The 20,241-nt window shown below is 35.2% G+C and overlaps 1 protein-coding gene across 1 annotated transcript; it reads right to left on the reverse strand.

Annotated features, from left to right (window-relative positions):
* Positions 1-16,017: 16,017 nt before the first annotated feature.
* Positions 16,018-19,708, reverse strand: LOC131037856 (protein EDS1B). The gene is made up of 4 exons (XM_057970088.2): positions 19,505-19,708; positions 18,933-19,254; positions 17,611-18,321; positions 16,018-17,065 (listed from the first exon to the last, which is right to left on the reverse strand). Exons 1-4 carry the CDS (start codon positions 19,531-19,533, stop codon positions 16,265-16,267), a joined length of 1,863 nt encoding a protein of 620 aa, XP_057826071.2. The 5' UTR covers positions 19,534-19,708; the 3' UTR covers positions 16,018-16,264.
* Between the last annotated feature and the right edge of the window lie 533 nt (positions 19,709-20,241).

Below are 20,241 nucleotides of genomic sequence, written 5' to 3' on the forward strand. Positions count from 1 at the left end.
AACCACAAAGAGTATATCTCTGTAGGGTTTCACTTTATGTTGGGATTGAGAATTTTAAACATCTCTTTTGTTATTGCTTCCTAAACCAATATATTTATCTCTCCCGTCAAACCCTTGTAAGTGGTAATAGACTATCCTACTTCTCTGTCTTAAACAAAATGGTTGAGTTCCAACGATTTGCTACACAAGACGACGTAGAGCGTATAAATGAGGCACACATGGAAGGCTTCTTTGAACTCCCTCCTATTGAACAAACAACTGGCGATCTAGTCGTTGATGAAGACATACCAGAAATACAGGTTTCTGGAGAAACCCTTGAGCGACAAGTAAGTCTCTATAAACCTCCTCAATTAAAGGTTGATTATGTTTATAGGAAGAGTGCATTACACCCAAATCCATTGAATAATTTCATATCCAGGTCTTCTTTTAAATCATTCATTATTCCTAGAATGAAAATTGTAGAGTCAACTCTAGAATATGACCCCAGTCAAACATTTCAGACCAAAATGTTGTCTATTCTCCCTACTGATGAGATAGATTACATCCACATATGTAAGGATGTGAACTTTGTACATTTTGGTGCAATACAAGTAATAATAGGGTCATTAGTCCCTGAGAATATTAGACCTATGGCTTATTTAACACTCTGTGATAGAAGGCAAATTGAATACAACCATGCCTGTCAATTATCCTCTTTGTCTAGAATGAGTAAAACCTCTGTGTGGTTTACATATTATCCTAATCTTACAATTGCTGCCGGAGATAAATCCAACTCAAAAGTCAGACATGGTACTTTGAATTGTTGGGTAATCTTTAGCTCCATGTATGGTCTTAATATGTTTAGCAAGTTCAAATACGCTTCAGCCCAAGTCCGGGTCTTGTACAACATGACCAATACAAACAACCATGTTATTCTAGATAATCTTCCCTATGCTCGAGCACTTAACGGGGAAGTACAATTGCAAAAGGGTCATATCAATACCATACAGATCCCTGTTGGATGGAGACTAGATTGGATGCAACATGTAGCTCCTAGGCTTTTAGAATCCTCCAAACTTGTGCATAATGTTTCACAGAATCATATAAGTATACTACCAAGAACTCTTTCCTCCAAAAGTAATTGCAATCCTTTAGAGGATTTCCATAGTGCCAGATCCTCCTTTAGTGCTTCTAGCAGCAGGAAAAAGGCTCAGCTTTATGTCGAAGTAGAAAATGAGGATGTCCCCATTAATAAAGGACCTCGAATTCCTGAGCCAACTACAACACAACATAAGGGAAAAGAAAAGGTCTGAAACCATCCCTTTTGCCATATGGTCTATACATTGCCTAGAGTAGAAAATTTTGAATGGTATAAAGAACAAGAAACCACTTATTACAAAAATGGTAGATGGCCCCCTTTGAGAGGAAGCTATAAAACTAAACACGACACTGTCTCTCTTTTCCAGTATGCTTTCCAACCTAGTTCTTCTGAAGAAAAGGAACCCACAAATGAGTTCAAACAGAAAAATTACATTTCTCGTTTCTGTGAACATTTGCAACAAAATGTTGAATATGGTATGGATTTTATTATATATGTATGCGATTTTATTTTTAATTTCTTATTTTATAAAAAAATTGCAGTTTTTAAAAAGTTATTGTGAAAGTTTTTTTATTAAAATTTTTTTAAAAAAATTATAATCTTTTGTGGGGATCCGCAGACCACCCCAAGTTCCTCTTGTAGCTTGTGTGCTTTTTTTTTTGTAGGGGTCATACCTTGCACTGCCAGTAGGGTCATACAACCTATCAATCCTCTCTTTCTAGGCAATTGTCATCGTTTGCTCCACCTTCGACGACCATAACACTGGTAATTTTGTGCTCTGCCACCACAGGTCCTCCACTTCAGCAACTTGCTTCTCCACCCTGACACCCCACTGGTTGTTGCTCATTTTTCCACCCGCCACACAACTAGGCTCTCCCATGCCGCCTGTGCTTGTCCCAACCCTTGTTTTTCCCAGCGGTGACCACATCCCTCTTCCAGTAGAGTTCCACCAATGACACTTGGCAGGTGGTTATTTGCTGAGATCCACCGCTACAATGCCACCTCACCTAGACATGCAACAAGCTATCATTTCTTCCTAACAGCTCATTGTGCGCCATGTGGTATTCACCGATTCGTTGCAACATCTACACGTGTTGAGATTTGATTTGGCCATGTTTTACACAATCATCATACAAAAGCCCAATTGGCAGTCCAAGTCAACCTCACTTCATCTACCACATGTCGGATCATACACAGGATCAATCTACCACTTTGACAATCCATACAACCTAGTCAACAGACCATTTAGTCCATGTCGCGTACTACATCAAATTTTTCGTACTACCACGTCACTATATTGACCAATCACATTATGCCACGTGTCAAATATGTATGGTACAGACAACCACGGAGGGGGCATGATGGTTTATTGATAGCTAGATGACCATCAAATTTAATCCTTTGAAATGATGACTTCAACAATTTTCTGAAAAAAATTCAGCCCCTCTCCATTGAGTTTTTTTATTTTGCAAGCAAACTTTGGAGGCCCATAACTTGATCATTTTAGCTCCTTTTTTAGTGCATTTTTTTTCCTTTGGGCCAATTTTTTGTGCTCTCCTTAGTGATGGTCGTATTTTTGATTTTGGTGGATAGATTTTTTTATAATTTTCAGTTTTTCACAATTGTACCTATCCAATCCTCGATTTTACAACTTCAAAGGCTTCATTTGGGCTCATATGACCTCCATTTTAGGTGTCATTTTTTTAAAAGTGCATAATTTTTTGTCTACTTTCACATGGTGCTATCTGATTTTCACCATTTTGAGTAGAAAATGTACTTTTAGTATCTAGTCAATTTTGGCCTATTTGGTACTTGCATTTTGCTTGGATCTCAGTCTAAATCACTTGCAGTATTTTTTGGAGTCCCATATAGCCTATTTAAGTCAGTTGTAAAGTTGAAATCAAAAGTCCACTTTGCCCTTGTTTGCAAGTGGCCCATTGTACACGCACTAAGTATAAAGTGACAAATCATCATTTTATTTTTAATTTTTTTGGGGGGGGAAGGGGGAGGGGGGTTCTTTGATTGAGTGAATTCGAGGGGTGTTTTGTGTGATTGTGCCTCTTTCTATCTTGTGTGTTTTTTTCATTTTTTTTTCATTTTGGTGCTATGGGTTCTCCTAAATTTCCACTTTTAACTTCACATAATTATGCATCATGGAAAATTAAAGCATGGAGTAAGTTAATGGAAAAAGGACTCATTCATTATGTAAATGGAACAATAAAAACACCACCTAATCCTAAGGATAATCCTAATGCTCAAGTTGAATGGCTCACTAAAAACTCTATGGCACTTGGAACCTTGAGAAAACTATGTATCAGATGTCCTCATTTTTCACATTGAGAAGTGTACTACAGTTAAAGAGGCTTGGGATATTTATGAAAAATTGTATGGTCAAGTTGATGAGATTAAGGGCTGCAAGCTTGATGGTGAACTCACAACATTAGATCCCAAGGATTTTGATACAATCCAAGATATGTCACGAAAGCAAATGAGCTAAGAGAAAAGCTTAAGGATTGTGGCATTGACAAGAAGGATGCCCGATTGGTTTACAACTTGTTGGACAAGCTTCCATTAGAGTATGTAGCCTTTGTTTCAAATAATCACACCCATCGACTGGCTCAAGGTGCTTCATACACTCCACCATTTTTTGTTGCATTCACAAAGATGTTGATACTTGAGCAATCTGAGTTGACCAAGATGGGGATTCTCAAATCTTCAAAGTCACAAGCTTAGGTGGCTAATAAAGGGAATCAAAGAAATCAAGGAAAAGACAAGAACTAAAAGAAGTCTAAGTAAAAACCACCACAAGATGGAGCACAATCTTCCTCTCCACAAGATGGTGATTCTACACCCTCACCTAAGGGGAAATCATATAAGGAGAAGTTTTTGTGTGCATATTGCAAGAAGTCAAGACATGTTAAACACCATTTTTTATAAGAAGGATATTGATGAATTGAAACATCTTCTTGAGAAGAATAGAATCACTTTACCTTCTAGAATGTCTACTTCGACTTCTTTTTCCAAAGAAAAGGATAAAGGAAAGGATCACTCTTTTGGGACAAGTAAAGGATAATCTCTTTGTGCTACTACAAGTCATGATTTAGGGAGATGGCTTCTAGATTCAAGAGCTTCTCATCATATGGCATCTTCGCAGTCTATGTTCTCTTTACTTGTGTCTTGTCGCATGCCACCGATTTTGATGGGCAATCATACATATATGAATATGATTGGGAAATGATCTATTTCCATTAGGGATAACTCCTTCAATGATGTGTTGTGTGTACCTCATTTGACAAACAATATTCTTTCCATCTATTAGATCACTCATGGGGCAACAAGGAAAATTGTGGAGTTCACACTTGATTCAGTTATCATTAGAGACTTGGAGACTAGATCTATCATTGCAACTAGGGTGGTTGATCATGCATCTCGGTTATACTCATTTTCACATTTTGTTCCTATTGATGAGATTGATTCTTTACATGATGATCATACTTATTTTGTTGATTCAAATAGCGAGGAGAACTTTGGTTACTTGAACTTGGGTATTCTCACATGTGACCCATTCTTGAGCCTTGCATTTCATCTCTCCCATTGATATCAAACATATGGTTGCACCTGATGATGCAAATATTACAATAACTTTTTCCTTCTTGTGATTCAATGTAGTAGGATATACCTTGACTTCCAAATTCAGTTCATTGGGATGACTACTTGACAAACATTGCAACTTTGTTTTTGGAGTCCTACATTGCAGATTTGGGAGACATTATTGATGAAATTCATCTTCTCTTTGATGAATATGATCCTTCTTTAGTTGTTGTGAGGGAACACTCTGAACCTCTTGTTCATTCTCTACACGATCATTCTTTCGAGGTTGACATGATTGTGGATTCTTATGTACAACACTTAGAGGAGGTATCTTTATCCTTAGAGGAAACGTGTGAGTCTTTGGATCATGTTCTACATTCATCTCCATTAGATCTTGAATTGCCTTTTTTAGCAGTGTGGATCAGTACACCTAATTTGGAGGGGGCAACTTTCAACATCGACATGGGGACACTTGAGAAAGTTTCAGAGACTCCATACATCATGGGTTTTTTTACTACATCTTCCCTTCATGATTGAGGAGACTTCATGGATACACCTTTGGCTTTGTTTCTTCCTAAGAAGAGGAATATTTTCGATGATCGTGGAGTAGTTTCTTCATTTAGTTTCAAGCTTCTACCATTGGTGCAAATTCTACATTGAGGGGAAGCTACTTGTGCTCTCTTCTTCTCTCTTATGGGGGGAATTTTTCCTCACATGGGGTTTTGTCCTTCTCATTCTTCCTTGAGAGTTTGTTTGTATAGTTTTCATATCTCTTTTGGGGGGATTTTTTTCCCATGTGGTTTTCTCCCTTTCTTCATTTGTGAGAGATTGCATTAGTTTGATTGCATTTGCATTTGTACATGGGTACCTAACATGGCCCCATAGTTGAGACCCATCTTGCATTGTTTACTTGAGTCTACATTCCCCTAAGTTGCACTTAAGGGGGGTCTTGGTGTAAATTATGTCTAATAATTACACTTTACTTAAGTTGACTTAGGGTAATATATTTCATAGTAGTATGAATATGAGACACTTAGGGAAGTGTGCACACAAGGATGATGCATGTAGGAGAAATTCCACCTTTTGTGGTCTTATCTTGTTGTTACATTCCACCTTCGGTGGATGATCCACCTTTTGTGGAATATTTTATTATTTCTCCTACCTACCCTTGTTTCTCATTCAACTACATTTCATGATTGTGTGCTCACATATCCAAATGGCCTTATGTTTATAAGAAGGCTCATCTACATTGTATGTAATGATCTAGTGAATCTCATTTTGCATCTTGATTAGAATACAATTTATTCTTATCAAATCTTTTGTCTCTCTTTATGCTATTCATTGTGTTATTCATTGTGCTCTATATCCTGGCTATATTTGATAAATTCTTACAAATACTAAGTAGAATTTCCACTTTGAAAGCATGTAAAATTTGGGCTAATTTAATTGATAGTTGTGGCTAAATTACTTTGAAGAATCATCTGCCAAGAAAAGAGCTTAGGCTATAAGGGATTTAAAATGTTGTGAATCCAAATGTAAGCATCATGAGCCTATAGGAAAAAAACTAGATGAGATGCTTGGGAGTTTCTAGATGACCACAAAAAAGAAATCAAGCATTAGAATACTTATATGGATTGAATGGGATCCAATGGGAAGACCTTGCTAAAGTACATGCCAAACAAATTGAGCTAGCTTGGATTCCAAAATGGTTGTCCAAATTATATGGATTATATGTTGCCAATGGGTGGTTATGGATTGAAGACCCATCAATTGTTGATATTTTGTGTGGAGAGATCTATGAGTGGATTTTATGATTCTTGTAATTTCAAAAAAAGGAGTACCAGGATTATCATTTTCAATATTTCCACAAAGGTTGGGTGCATTTGTTCCCAGCCTTATGAAGCATCCCTAAAGGCATTAACTCAACAATGTTCTAAAAAGAATTAAAATTGTTAGAGTAATATTTTATTAGCTAATAATTATTTATTTAATTATTAGTGTATTATACTCTATGCTTAAGCTAAACTTACGAATCTTATAAATCTTTATGGTTTTCACCTTTAAGGTTTCGAGTATCCTTTTATAAGGATTCTCTCTTTGTATTTTCATAACAACTGTAATTATTGAATTGCATTCTTGTTGCACAATCAATATGACTCCTCTTTTTTGGATCTCTGAATTATGGCCTCCATAGCTTTTTTTGCTTCTCCTTCTGTGACAACTTTGCATGCAAGTGATCTTTGGGAGCTATAGAGTTGATTTTTCCTCAACTCCAATATGGTATCAAAGCTTTCAGGTTTAGAAAATATTCAATATGGTATAAGAGTTCCAGATCTGCATGCCCCTGTTCTTTTCATGAGAGTTTTTGAGCCTTGTTCTTCAAATTTGAATATTTGGGGGTTTGTGCAGTTGTTTTTTTCCATTTCTGGGGTAGCTGATTTTTTGGTACATTTTGGTGCCAAAGGACCTCACAATTGGATTCAGAAGGCTGATTCCATGAATTTTGATATATAATTTGCCTATTTTCGGTGACAGGGGCATGATTTTTTATTCACACATTTTTCAAGGCACGAAAATCCGTACGGTTGTACCTACAAATGCGTCATAAAATTTTCGTCATGTTTTTTTTTAACCCTCTTTATGCCCTGCAAGAGGGGTTTTTTTTCTTTTGGCCACAACTTGGTCATACGGAGGCGCTTTTTCAAAAAAAAGATATCATCAGAAAGCTCTTTCCGAGCTCTATCCAGATCTAGAGGTTTGAACTTTTGATTTTGTTTTTTTTTAATGGTATTTTTTTCTGTCAAAGCCAGAGGTTCCTTTTTGCACTCCGGGAGACATCATTTGAGCATTCAAACTCCATTTTTTGAAAACTTTATATTGTTGGAAAACTTGTTTTGTGTAATTTCTAGTCATATGAGTTTTCTTTCCAGATTCTGCTCCTGATATATTTTATTCAGTTTTTTGTTTTTCAGCACTATGGTGAATATCTTGGATGTTTCAGGTCCTGGGATCTCTTTCTTTGAGTAGGATGTCTCGTCTTTGGCTGTTCTTTCTGTTTCCAGTCTTCTATCTCTTTTGATCATTGTAGCATTTTATTTATGCAAACACACTGAGATAAAGTGTTATCATGCATTGTATACTTGGGATCTTGCACATCTTGTGCTTTATTGTACATGCACTACTTATAAAGTGCCATGGGGGGGTTGATGTTTGCCTTTGTTTGCCATCTACCTTTGTCACGTGAGTGTTCCTTCCATAACATTAGCCTCATGATGTGTGTCAAGTGAGTGTTCCTTCCACGATACTATGTACTTTCTCTGCACCTTCGCTGTTCCTGGTTCTTCGTCATGCAGTTCTTGTTGGCCATTCTTTTCAGTGTACCTATCCCTCTCCCTTTTCAACATTATGGGGAGGTTTGTCTCGTTGTTCTAATGTTTCCTTGGTTCAATTGATTAGCTCTTCAGGCTTTGGTGTTTCATGCCATTTGTATCTTTGAGTTCAATTGTTTGCCTTTGTTTGCCATCTGATTCGAGTAGTGTCATTTGAGGGCACTCATGCAGATTACAGTCTTCTCTACCTGGTCATGTTCTATTTCAGTGGAGGTTCTTCAGATCAGCAGTTACTCTTCGACAATGTTTGCAGCTATTTCATGCTTTAGTGGTGTTCTTCATTCTCTTTTTTTTGTTCCTATCTTCTGGAACACTCTTGTTTGGAGGCTTCTTAGTCCTTCACTTGAGCTTTCATCTCTTCTTGGAGAGGAGTTTTGTTCCCACGGGGTTTTATCTTTTTTCTCCACTTTACAGAGATTTTATTATACTTGGGTACCTCATCAGGCCTAGTTGTCGGGACCCATTGTTGCTTTCCTGCATTTTTTACTTGTTTTTTTAGTCCTTAGTTGTTTTTTAGCTACTCCCTAAGTTCATCTTAAGGGGGGTGTTAGAGTAATCTTTTATTAGCTAATAATTATTTATTTAAATATTAGTGTATTATACTCTATGCTTAAGCTAAACTTAGGAATCTTATAATTCTTTAGGGTTTTCACCTTTAGGGTTTTGAGTATCTTTTTATAAGGATTTTCTCTTTGTATTTTCATAACAACTATAATTATTGAATTGCATTCTTGTTGCACAATCAATATCTCCTCTTTTTTGGATCTCTGAATTCTGGCCTCCATAGCTTTTTTGCTTCTCCTTTTGTGATAGGTTTGCATGTAGGTGATCTTTGGGAGGTGTAGAGTCGATTTTTCCTCAACTCCAATAAAAATCTTGGTTACAAAGCTTGAATTTGACCTTGAAATCAATCCAAGATATTTGATTCCTAGTATTTTTGGAGATGTTTGAAATAAAATGAATCCCTCTATGAATTTTTTTAGAACCAGTATAAATCTAATCTAGTTAAGGTTGGAGAACCTAATTAAGGGCAATATAACCAAGCAACTAAAACAAACACATATGAGTTCACATAGTGGAGCAACATAAATTTATAGAAAAACTAAACTTTTATTAATTAAAAAATAAAATAGCTTCAAGATCTTTCATGCGTGCCAAGAATTAGACTTTTGGTTACAAAATAAATCTTAGAGATTTAAAGTCAAAATACTACAATTTCTAGGATCTAGAAATGTCTATTTATAGAAGATGGAGAGTTGATATGCATCAATTAGAACATGATACACTATCATAAGGTAATATGATAAGTATAACAATCACACAATTTAATGATACACCATCATAAGCAAATGTGATAAGGAATAGTATTGAGCCCAAAATTAAATGATGGGATCATCAAATAGTCTTAGAATTAGGTGCATTAGCTCATATAACATGTAGGCTCATTAGCAACATGCAAAATCATCATTTTAAATATATCTGAAGCTAGGAGTCCCTGAATTTAGTATGTTCCCACACATAATATTGATCCATGATGAAGTAGGTAACCTCAATAATTGGCACAATTTAAATACTTGGTACATTGTTCAAAAATGTTATCATTATACAATGAACAATTTGGTATTGGTCTAGGTAGCTCCGCAAGATAGAAAACATGAATGCTACAATCAAGATCTCATGGTGATGAACTACGGTGAGAAGAATTCTCTTCAGAATGTGATCCCAATTACAATCAACTACAAAAAGTTATGCAACACAACTCATTGAATGGTGATTGGACATGTGATGAGAAATATGAAGCTTTGGAACCAACACACATAAGTACGATGATTTGTGCTACAAGTGCTACAAAATTAACATGAATCACCACAAAACATATATGACTATAAAAATACCTAGAAAATAATAAATATTAAATAATTTGTTTGTTTGATGCAAGATTACTCTTATGCCTTGGATGCTAACACATTAAAACTCAAGATCGTAGGAGACCAAAAATGATATTGTTGGCTGATAGAAATCCCAATTTTAAAAGTATTCCCATTTTAGAGTAACCATGATTGAATGGTCTCCCAAGTTTTCTATATACTCTTGGAAACAAAGCACCTTGAATTTGAACTTTCCTAACAAGAATACGAAAATTGATCTCTTTCCAAGCTTGTTAGTTGCATGGCAACCTAGATGAAATGCAATGCCTTAGAAAAAATTCATGCTTAAAACACAATTTTGACCCTTGATGATGGGTGTTTATAAAACCAAGCCCTTTTAAGTCACAAGGAAGATAATACAATGTCTAGGCAACTTTGTGGAACCTTTCCTCTATTTAGAAGAGGCCCAGAATAAAGTTATTAAGATCTTTCCAAATTTCTATTATGAAGCCTTTGAACAAGCTTGACAAAATGAGTAATAAACACGTGTGGCAACAAGCACTTTAAATTAAATCCAAAATTTTCCAACAAGAGGGGGCTTGAAAATCTAATAATACTAAATTTTCAACATGAGTAACAAAGAAGATTGAAAAGCAAAAGAGATTCCAAGAAACATGAAAATCTTACTAGATGGTCAAAACATCACATGAGGGAGGTTTGGGTGGGAAATATTAATGATAACATGGTGCTTCTACCACCATATGATATAGCTAAAGGTTAGATATAATGTGTTAAGGAATTATAAGATGTGTGGCATTATCCTCATCTTCCAAAAGAGCAAGAAAAGAATTGTACACAAAATGGTCGTTGACAAGTCATCAGTTAGTATTGGGATAATAAAGGAAATAGACAAGATCTTTTGCAACCAACAAATTAAGAGTGGTAGCAAATGGGTAACCCTACTAAATAGACCGAAAGATACTAAAAAAAAGAATATTGTCTACCATTAATGGTAAGATAGGCTAAGGCATTTGCAAATAACATTTGAATAGAGTAAAAGAAATGAGAGCTTAGAGCATTGTCTATTTATGAAAAAACTTTTCAAGTCTATATTAAAAATAAATATTTAGTCATCAAAACCATCCTAGAAGAGGTTGTTGATTATGTGTTACAACATCTAGACTTTGATAACTTATTAGTTTGTCTCGTGGTAGGTATACATAGTAATTAGTGTTTACTTTTTCTCTTTATTAGTTATTAGTCATTGCCAATTTTAACCTATAAAACTAATTGCTTTATTAGCTAATATCTAGTTTTCTTTTAAATATAAACATTTAGATTTGTTAACCAGACATTTTATTAAATGTTTTATATAGATTGTTGTTGGTTAAATGATTTGAATTCTTATTATAATATGTCATTTTACTCAATGTTAAATGATAATATTAGATGATGATTTTTTAACGAATAATCTATATATTTTATGAATAATTTTCTATTATATTACTTTATAAAAGAAATATAAATTACACGAATTCACAAAAAAAGTGGATGAAATAGGATTACACAAAAAAAAACTAGGCAAGGTGAAGTTGTAAAGAGATTATATAAAAAAAATATGGTCACAATGCTTTACACCAAGAATTATAGAACCTTTAGGAGGAGGTTGTGGATCATAATCAAAAGATTTTCCCTAGTCATAGAGGAGGTCTTGGTTATTTGGAATTGGATCCCACCTTGTGATGTCTCCTTCATGTTGTCCATTCCTTACAAGAGAGATAGTCAAACACAATTTAGGGACCTTGCCATTATCTAGCCACCTTGAGGCAACCCTATAATATGGTTAGGTATATGTGTTTTTTGGGACCATTTACACCCTCAACGCTTAGGAGACCCATGTGAGCCATGAAAATATTCTTGGTGTGATCACTATAACTATGAAAGCATTCACTAACGGGAAGAAGATGGGTCATTCTAGAAAGGGATGGTTGCACACATTCAATAGTATATGGGGCATTAACCCCATTCTTAATAAGAGTGTTCAAATAGGAAACTTCTAGGTTAATATTTTCAACTTGCATTTAAAATCTATAGAGAACCATTAAAATCTGAATATCTTTACAAGTTATCTTGTTGAGCTCCTTGTAATGTGGGCACATTCTCCATGGCTTATCCTTCTTATTGAGCATAATCGTTAGGGATAAATAAGCACTTTTATTGGGATAAAAATGTTTCTTGATATTAATTCAATGACACAATCATGGTCTTTGATTGGAGGTAGAACCTAGGGTTTTTGAAATGCCTCTTGATGGTGTTGAATTCTCTCTTGAATATATGATTGATCTTATGTTTTTACATATTGTGCTTCTAAAAAATGTGTTTGCATCTTTATGCTATAAGAACCTTTCTTAAGTAAACTATCTATTCTATGGGAGCTAATAATTTGACTTGGTGGTACTTGCAATTGTGTCCTTATGCTATAAGAATCCTTCTTGAGTAAATTGTCCATCATGTGGGAGCTATTAATTTAATTTGGTGGTGTACTTGTATCTCTATAAGTTAATTTTTTCCCATGTGTATTAAAGCCCATGAATGATTCTTGAAAATTAAAGGACATTGTTCGTAGATGTTTAAACCATGTTGTACTCCTAAAACCACATTTGCTCCTCCAATTGGAATTGTAAACATTTTTTTAATATAGGTACAATAATCTTCGATTGAGATTTTTATATGATGAAATTTACCACCATAAAAAGGGATACCTCTACGAAACTCCCTCTATGAAAAACAATCCGTCATTTTGAAAAAATATATATTTCACACATGCGCGCGCGCACACACACACACATATTATTGGGGAATTTTTGAAATGAACATTAATTTGTAGAAAATCTTGGCGATTTATAGAAATATTTTTAAAAAAGAAATAATTTCATTAAAGAATTATACTTGTATTCAAACAATAAAATAAGTTTGATGGTGAAGTATATAACTATAAATAATTTATTTGAAGAATATGTAGGTAAGCTTTTGAAAAATCATAATGTGGCTAATGAAAATATCAAACGCAAAATAGTAATTATTAAGTTACATGGTGAATTGATGATTCTAAATAGATTTACATTTACATCATTGGATGATAGCAGATCAATAACATAAGTTCTTTTCTGTGTCAAAGTTCTGACACAACCAAATTCATACATAAAGTTTTTGGAATTTAGACAAGTGTCAACAAGTCTCTAGGATGAACAAATGCACGTTTTTAATAATATCCATGAGGCCAAATAGCCTATGGCACCCACAGATAGCCAACAATATGGATAACCATGAAAGTCCAAAACAAATAGAACACTAATAGTAGCACAACACCAGCTTGAATAACTTTATTAGCATGTGGTGAATTAAATGCTTAAGGGTTAAGTATTGGTATCTTTGATGTATATATGTTTTGCCATCTTGATGTTCTTAATTAAATTTGTCAATGGGGGATCTTTAATAAAAACAATCTCCTCTTCTAATCAAAAGTGAGCAAAATTTATTAAGAGTCTATATTGAAAAGATTTTTGGATCAAGGTGAGTGATTATTAATTCGCTAAAGGGTTGTATAGATCAATTATTTTACAAAATATAGTTGTAGTTGTGAAAACCATCAAATAAAAAACAATTGATGTTAAATATTGGTATGGTTGGGTTTATTCTTCACTTGTTGTCATGGATTCTACTATTAGTCTTCTTGCAAACAGGTCACAACTTGCTTTTAGGGGTAGCAAAGTTGATGTTATGCTCAAGAATTTTTTTAAATGTGTCACCTATTGTTCTTCATGCAATTAAAATGGTGTTGGGAGATGTTTTCCTTGTGGCAACTCATAGCTATCATGTGAACATGGGCATCACCTCTATGCTTGTGGTTATTATGTTGGATATCTAGGAGGACAAATCTATTATCCCAAGTGTTATGGTGGCTTTCATGTTTCTAAAGTAGTGTTGTTAGCTCCACAAGGCTTTGGAGAATGCAATCATTAGATTGGGGTTTCACACACACAATGGTTTTTGGTTGTTCATGTTTCTCACACATAATGGGCCATGGGCCCTCTTTTGTGGTGGAACTTATTAGCTACGATACGAAGGCTCGGAGGAAAAAAGCATCTTGGGGTCTCCAATTCTTGAAAGGGGTGTCTAATGAGACTTATGTGGACTTGCCTTTCATTTTCTCTAAGGATGGTACTACTAGGTCTAGAAATGTGTAGATGATAGAATAGCGTTTATAGATATGATAATTTCAAAAGAAAACATAAGTATAAAGCTATGTTAGTAGATGTATCCCACAATGCGAATTTTATTTCATGTGCATTAATTATAAAAAATGATAGATTTTGCTACTACTCTTAGGATTTTGAATCTTTGATTTGTAATGGTTTCTCTTTTTTCTTTTTGATTTTACACATGTACATATGCACATATATACATACACACACATTACATAAGGCTGTACACCCCTTCATCTCAATGGTCACATACTTCACTTTCTTAGGGTCTTCAATAGATTCAAATTTGAAGTACTCTTCTTGATCATTGGTCTAACTTAGCAAATCTTCAAAATCAAACCTCAAGTAACAAGGGAGATCAAACCTTGAGTTATTTTCTACTCTCTAAAGCCCTAGCAAATTCATCTTTTGCAAACAATTCCGCCATTGAACTTGAAGCATCTTCCATGTGTTATTTCTAAACTAGTTCATCATCACTGACATCTTTAATGTACATTTATCACCCTTGCATGTTTCCTTGTATAGCTCTTAATATGCAAGTCAATTCTTTATCACGCTACTCCCTTTTGTTTATGTCATCCTATTCATTATTGTGGCCATTTTCTCCTATGAGTAACATGTACTGTCACAATGGCCAAACTTTTGCCACTACCTTTCTAATAATGTGGCTATTTTCTCCTATGAGTAACATGTCTGTTACAATGGCCAAACTTTTGCTATGTAGTTGCCACTAACCTTTCTAATAATCTGGCAACAAACTAGACTTTGATACTAACTGACACAATATGGATAGCAGGTCTAGTTAAAAATCAATCCGTTCATGCAGTCCAAAGGAGAAACGAGGAACTCGGTGCAAAAGTATAAAACAAAAGCTAAATTCTAAGATATAACATTTTAAAGAGTAAAAGAAAATCAATAATTTACATGTCAAAGGGATTTAGGCTAGATTACAATATTCAAATCTCATGTATGAATAGAGCATAGGCCAAGATTATAATATTCAGAGTTCAAATCTTCTCATCAGTTCGATCCCGTTCCTCCTTGTTTTGCCTCTCTTTATGGACTTATATCCTTTTATAGAGAGTTATTGGTGAAGTTAACACAAACTATGACACAGGCCCAACGTGGCAAGGGATAAGCCTCGAAGCTCAATGATGTCTCTCCTATGAACCTCCCTAGGATCACCACCCTAGATTAGAATGTTACATTTAGCGCACAATTCAAATTTTACTGTGGAGGCTCTATGAGCAACGTGCAGTTCTGTGATTTTGAGATGTTCAACTGCGACAATAACTACTAACCAGAATATGAATTTTGTGGTGAAAACAAAATGAATGTGACATTCCAATGTTCCTGCAAAACGAAACATTTTTATGAAAAAAATAAAATGGGCAGTACAAGATTGCTTGACCCATGAGATAGATATTCCTATTTTAGACATGCACTTAATCCTGCCCTGAAAATTTGAATTTACTCAGGACTGACTTATGAAATCTTGCTGTGCAAATTTGAAATCCATAATAAGTTTTCTTAATGTGTCGTTGTTGAGTACTTGTTAGATGATTAAATATTGTCCAATCTGTTCATGAATTCAAGGGAAGGACCATACTGTGATGAAATTAAAGCAGATTCACTAGTGTACAATACCCATGCACATTTTTTATAGAGATTATTTGTCATTTGTCTCTGTTGTTTCTGAAGTCAATGTATTCCCCTAACAAAGATGTGCATAAATATCTCAGGCAAGAATACATCTTCCTGGAAACAAAGCTCTACTTGAACATGACACTCCTGTGGAATAAAAACTCATCTAAACTACAGAGAAGTAAACTTCAAATGCAGCACAGTGCCATTGAATACATATATTATATTTCAAAAACTCAACAGACATGACGGAGTCCATTTATCCACTCATCATTGGAAATGTAATATACAGTCATCCAATAGAAAAGAGAATATATTTTATCAAGCAGAAGCAAGAAACAACGGAAATTACTACTTCCATTGTTCCAACAGAAAATAATATTAAAAGATCTTTTTCAATGTAGGAAAAAGCTCTTTGTTCTGAAATTTCTACTTCCAGCTTTTATTTGACATGAAGTTGAACAAAGGGGAGCTTGATTTCCATTGTGGAGATTGAAGTTGACGAAGGTTGCTGTATTGTTCCCACCAACTCATAAAGATACTCTGCTCCCCGAAAACCTCTACAGAAATACTCTTGTCTCTGATCATACCCCAAATATAATTTTCAAACTCTTGGCTTTCTTGCAGTAAGGCATTTATGCCTTGATGCTGGTCTTGCGCTTGCTGGAGACATTTCAATTCTTGACAAGCATCTTCTAAATGAGCCCAAAAACAGGAGTCCAGAGTTAAGGATGCAAATTTTGTGCGATCCTTCTTGTCTCTTCCAACTCGAGTTTGTTCTTTTTCTTTCATCCATTTCTCCAGACCCGTGTGACGGTGGGGTCTCACCCCATCTGCAAGATAACTTTTATTGTCCTTCCGTGTACGGTAGTAGTGTGCAATGTCCAGAGGTTCTACAAGTCTTCTATATGCAGTGCCAGCATTGATCCATTTATTTTGGCATCGGAAGTCACTGGGCAACTCATGCTTCTCCTCCATCTCAACAATTTCATCCCAGAATGTTTCTAACTTTATTCTAGCCAAATTTACATGAAACTCTGGCTTTTCACCCTGCTGTTTGAAAGAATTATAGTAGCCAGAGCTCTTCTTACAACGCCCTTTGTACCATTCCACCTCTGCCATGTAACTTTGGCTTTTGCTCAAGTTGATATTTAATTTCTCAATCTTCATATCTTGGGCTTTTTTCGTCTCTCCGGCTTTTCCGAGTGCAAGGGATGCGTGAGTGTTCCCCTTAAAAATTGAAAAAAAATAATCAATCTCTTTATCTAAACAAAGGAAACAACACTAAGAGGAGAAAAATGCAGAGAACCAAGAAGCTACCATAGTTATTGAAATAAATGCTAAACAGGAACAACTAATAAATGCTGTTTAGCAAAGATTGGGATGATAGCCCAAATTTACAGCTAATAGTAAGTACAAGTTGATCTATGTGCAGCATATACACATCATTTTGATTTTGAGACAGAGATTAAATAGAACCCAAACTTAATTTAGCGTCAAGATTCAAAGCATAGCTTGGAGGTTAGGCTATTGATAGATTATACCAAATCACTGAGGAGTCGCTGGTTCAAATCTAGGATAAAACATCAATAAAATCAGACTTGAGGAAGGCAGACCTTACCAATATCTGCTCATGCCTCATGGTACCTTGCAAAAAATACACTAATATAAATATATGAAAAAGTCAACTTCTGGATACAATGTTTTGCCCTTCGGAGCATGAACTATATGACTATGATACATACAAAAGAAAGCAGACATTATGAGATTTTTACCTGAGCCCCAACACCCATTGCTTCCAATTCCAGCGCTATTCCCATCTCAAAGGAGTCTGCAGCAAAGTTGGCAATTGACATTGCGTTTAGCAAGCTTTTGGTGATAACTTCCAACACATGGCTATAACCTATGTGATCTGAAGCACAGGTGCCTGCAAGTTGATCAAAAGGCATTCCTTGCATAGTGAAATGCAGCATCTTCAGGACAGCTTCAGAGTCATCAATACAAGCTGCACCTTGGGTTGAACAAAACATGTAAGTACCAAAGGGTCTATATGGACTTCTCAGACCAGACTCTCTTTGGTAATTATTTGCTATTGTAGATGTGTACTGCAGGACTTTCTCGAGAAGAGTTTGACAAGCCTCTGGTATAGAAAGATGTGTTACAGCAACATGGTTAATCCCCATTATGCTCCCCCAGTGAGGCACAATTGCATTCAAAGGCTTGGCAATTGATTCAACTGGTGCAAGGAGCATCCTAGGAACAATATCATACTTGGAGACAACATGACAAAATTTTCCCGTCCAATCTTCACGCCCAATTGCCTCCCCAAGTACAGAATTTCCCACCAAAGGAGAACCAAAAGTAATGCAAAAATAAGATAGATTTCTTGCCTTCTTTTGCAGAAACCAGAGAGTGGCCAGGGTTGCAACTGCACCTCCCATGGAATGGCCAGTAAATATAATGGCTTGTGACCTCAAACCTTGTATCTGATAGAACAAACAAATAAACGGCATTAATTATATTTAAGGACTTAGAAGATCTCCACTAAATGAAGTAAGACGGGTGTGCAATCTGGTTATCAACAAGGCTAGATATTTGTTCAGTGCATGTGATTGAGTGATAAAGCTACAACATAAACATTATGAAGACCCATTTAATATTAGTACAACAATTGCAGGAAACAATCTCGCAGTAGTGGCCATAATAAAACAGTCCAAAGATTGGAGGATCTGATGTATACCATCATTGACCAAATCAAAACAATATATTGTGGGCTCTTATCACCAGGGTTTAAACCTGGATGTTCTGCATTATGATGCACGTTCAACAGCCCAATCACAATAAAATTCGGCCCAGTTCACTTGCAATTGTATTTAAAAAGGGGAATTCTTGTTTAGGGGAAAGAATTTCTAAGTTAATACTTGTGATGAATGCCCCTGTAAACTTACAAAACTTGTGATTGCAATTTTCTGGAATGAAATATCTTAGTTGGTGACTACAGCCTATAGGAGAATCGTATTTGGGGAATGTAATGACAGGGATCCCATATGACAGCGCGATTTTTTTAATAAGGAACAAAGGGGTATTTAGTATTTACCTTGTTTTTGAAATCTGAACTTTCCAGAATACGCACGAATCGGTTGAAAGCTCCCTTGTGAACAAGGGCCGGCTTATCATCATCACCCTTGAGGCTAACAGAGAAGATTTTCTCATTCTGGATACTGTATTCCCCATATTTACTGTCTGTGACTACGAAATCTTCAGTAGAAAATGAAGGAAAGGTCGCATATGCTACACCTTCATCTTCTTTCAGAAAAAATTCTACGTCATTTCTACAAACATTACGGATCTCCTCCCAACATTTGTGCAGGATCCCGCAGGATGTAATCAAAGTTGCTAGTTCCTGACCATCACTGAACCTATAACAACAATTCTTCAAATTAGCATCCACCTGGGCATCATTAGAATCAATTCCCATCCTCTTAAATTACATAAAGATTGCTATTCTGGCAAAACCCACTTAAATTTTCAAAATAAAGGTTCAGATTTCTATCGTCTATTGTGCACCCACTAACAATTCTAATGGTTTTTCTACCAAGCTTGTCTCTAACTTCCATTACATAGTTCCCTGAGGCCTACCAATTAATGACAGAAATTCATCATACTTACCGTGGTGTGATCTGCTGATCGAAACCCATAGTTTGGAAACTGCTGCTTGCTTGACTTGATCTCCTGCGACAAATGCTATTTTTAAAGAGGTGGGTGGATCTTTGTGTTTATAAATGACAATAAATGATGATATTCTGGAAAAACAAGTGAAGGGGTAAAGGGGAGGGAACTACCGAGGCAACATCTAGGTAGCAAGCAAAGAAGGAACAGAGAAGATGGTAATGTCACTGTCATGCCGGTCACTTTACCGTATAAAGATTTTTTCCCGTTGCAGATATTGTCAATATTATTATGGAATTTTTTACTAGTCAACATATTAAAAAAAAAATATTAGACTTTGGAATCTACCCAGAAGAGGCTGCCCGTGTAGATTTGAACAATACAAAAAGCTTGCAAATATAATTGTTTAAAATCAATTAAAATTAACTAATAATGTTAACCCTCTCATGTAGATATAAAATAATTTTCGATAAAGTCGCGTCGTTTGATTTGTTCCAACCATCTAATAAGATATTGTAATGGTGAAATTTGTATTTTTATGTTTATGTTTATGATGTGCATTAAGTTTGATTATTTATTTTATTTTTATTTATTTTTATATAATTTTTGGTTCATATATTTGATCTTATCATTGTCCATTTCATATATTTGTCTTATTATCAATACATATTTTTATATACATGATTTTTGTCTTGAGATTTAACATTTCCTTATCTTGGAATATTACCACAACAAAT

This window comes from Cryptomeria japonica, chromosome 5 (assembly GCF_030272615.1).
Source record: "Cryptomeria japonica chromosome 5, Sugi_1.0, whole genome shotgun sequence".
Taxonomy (NCBI): domain Eukaryota; kingdom Viridiplantae; phylum Streptophyta; class Pinopsida; order Cupressales; family Cupressaceae; genus Cryptomeria; species Cryptomeria japonica.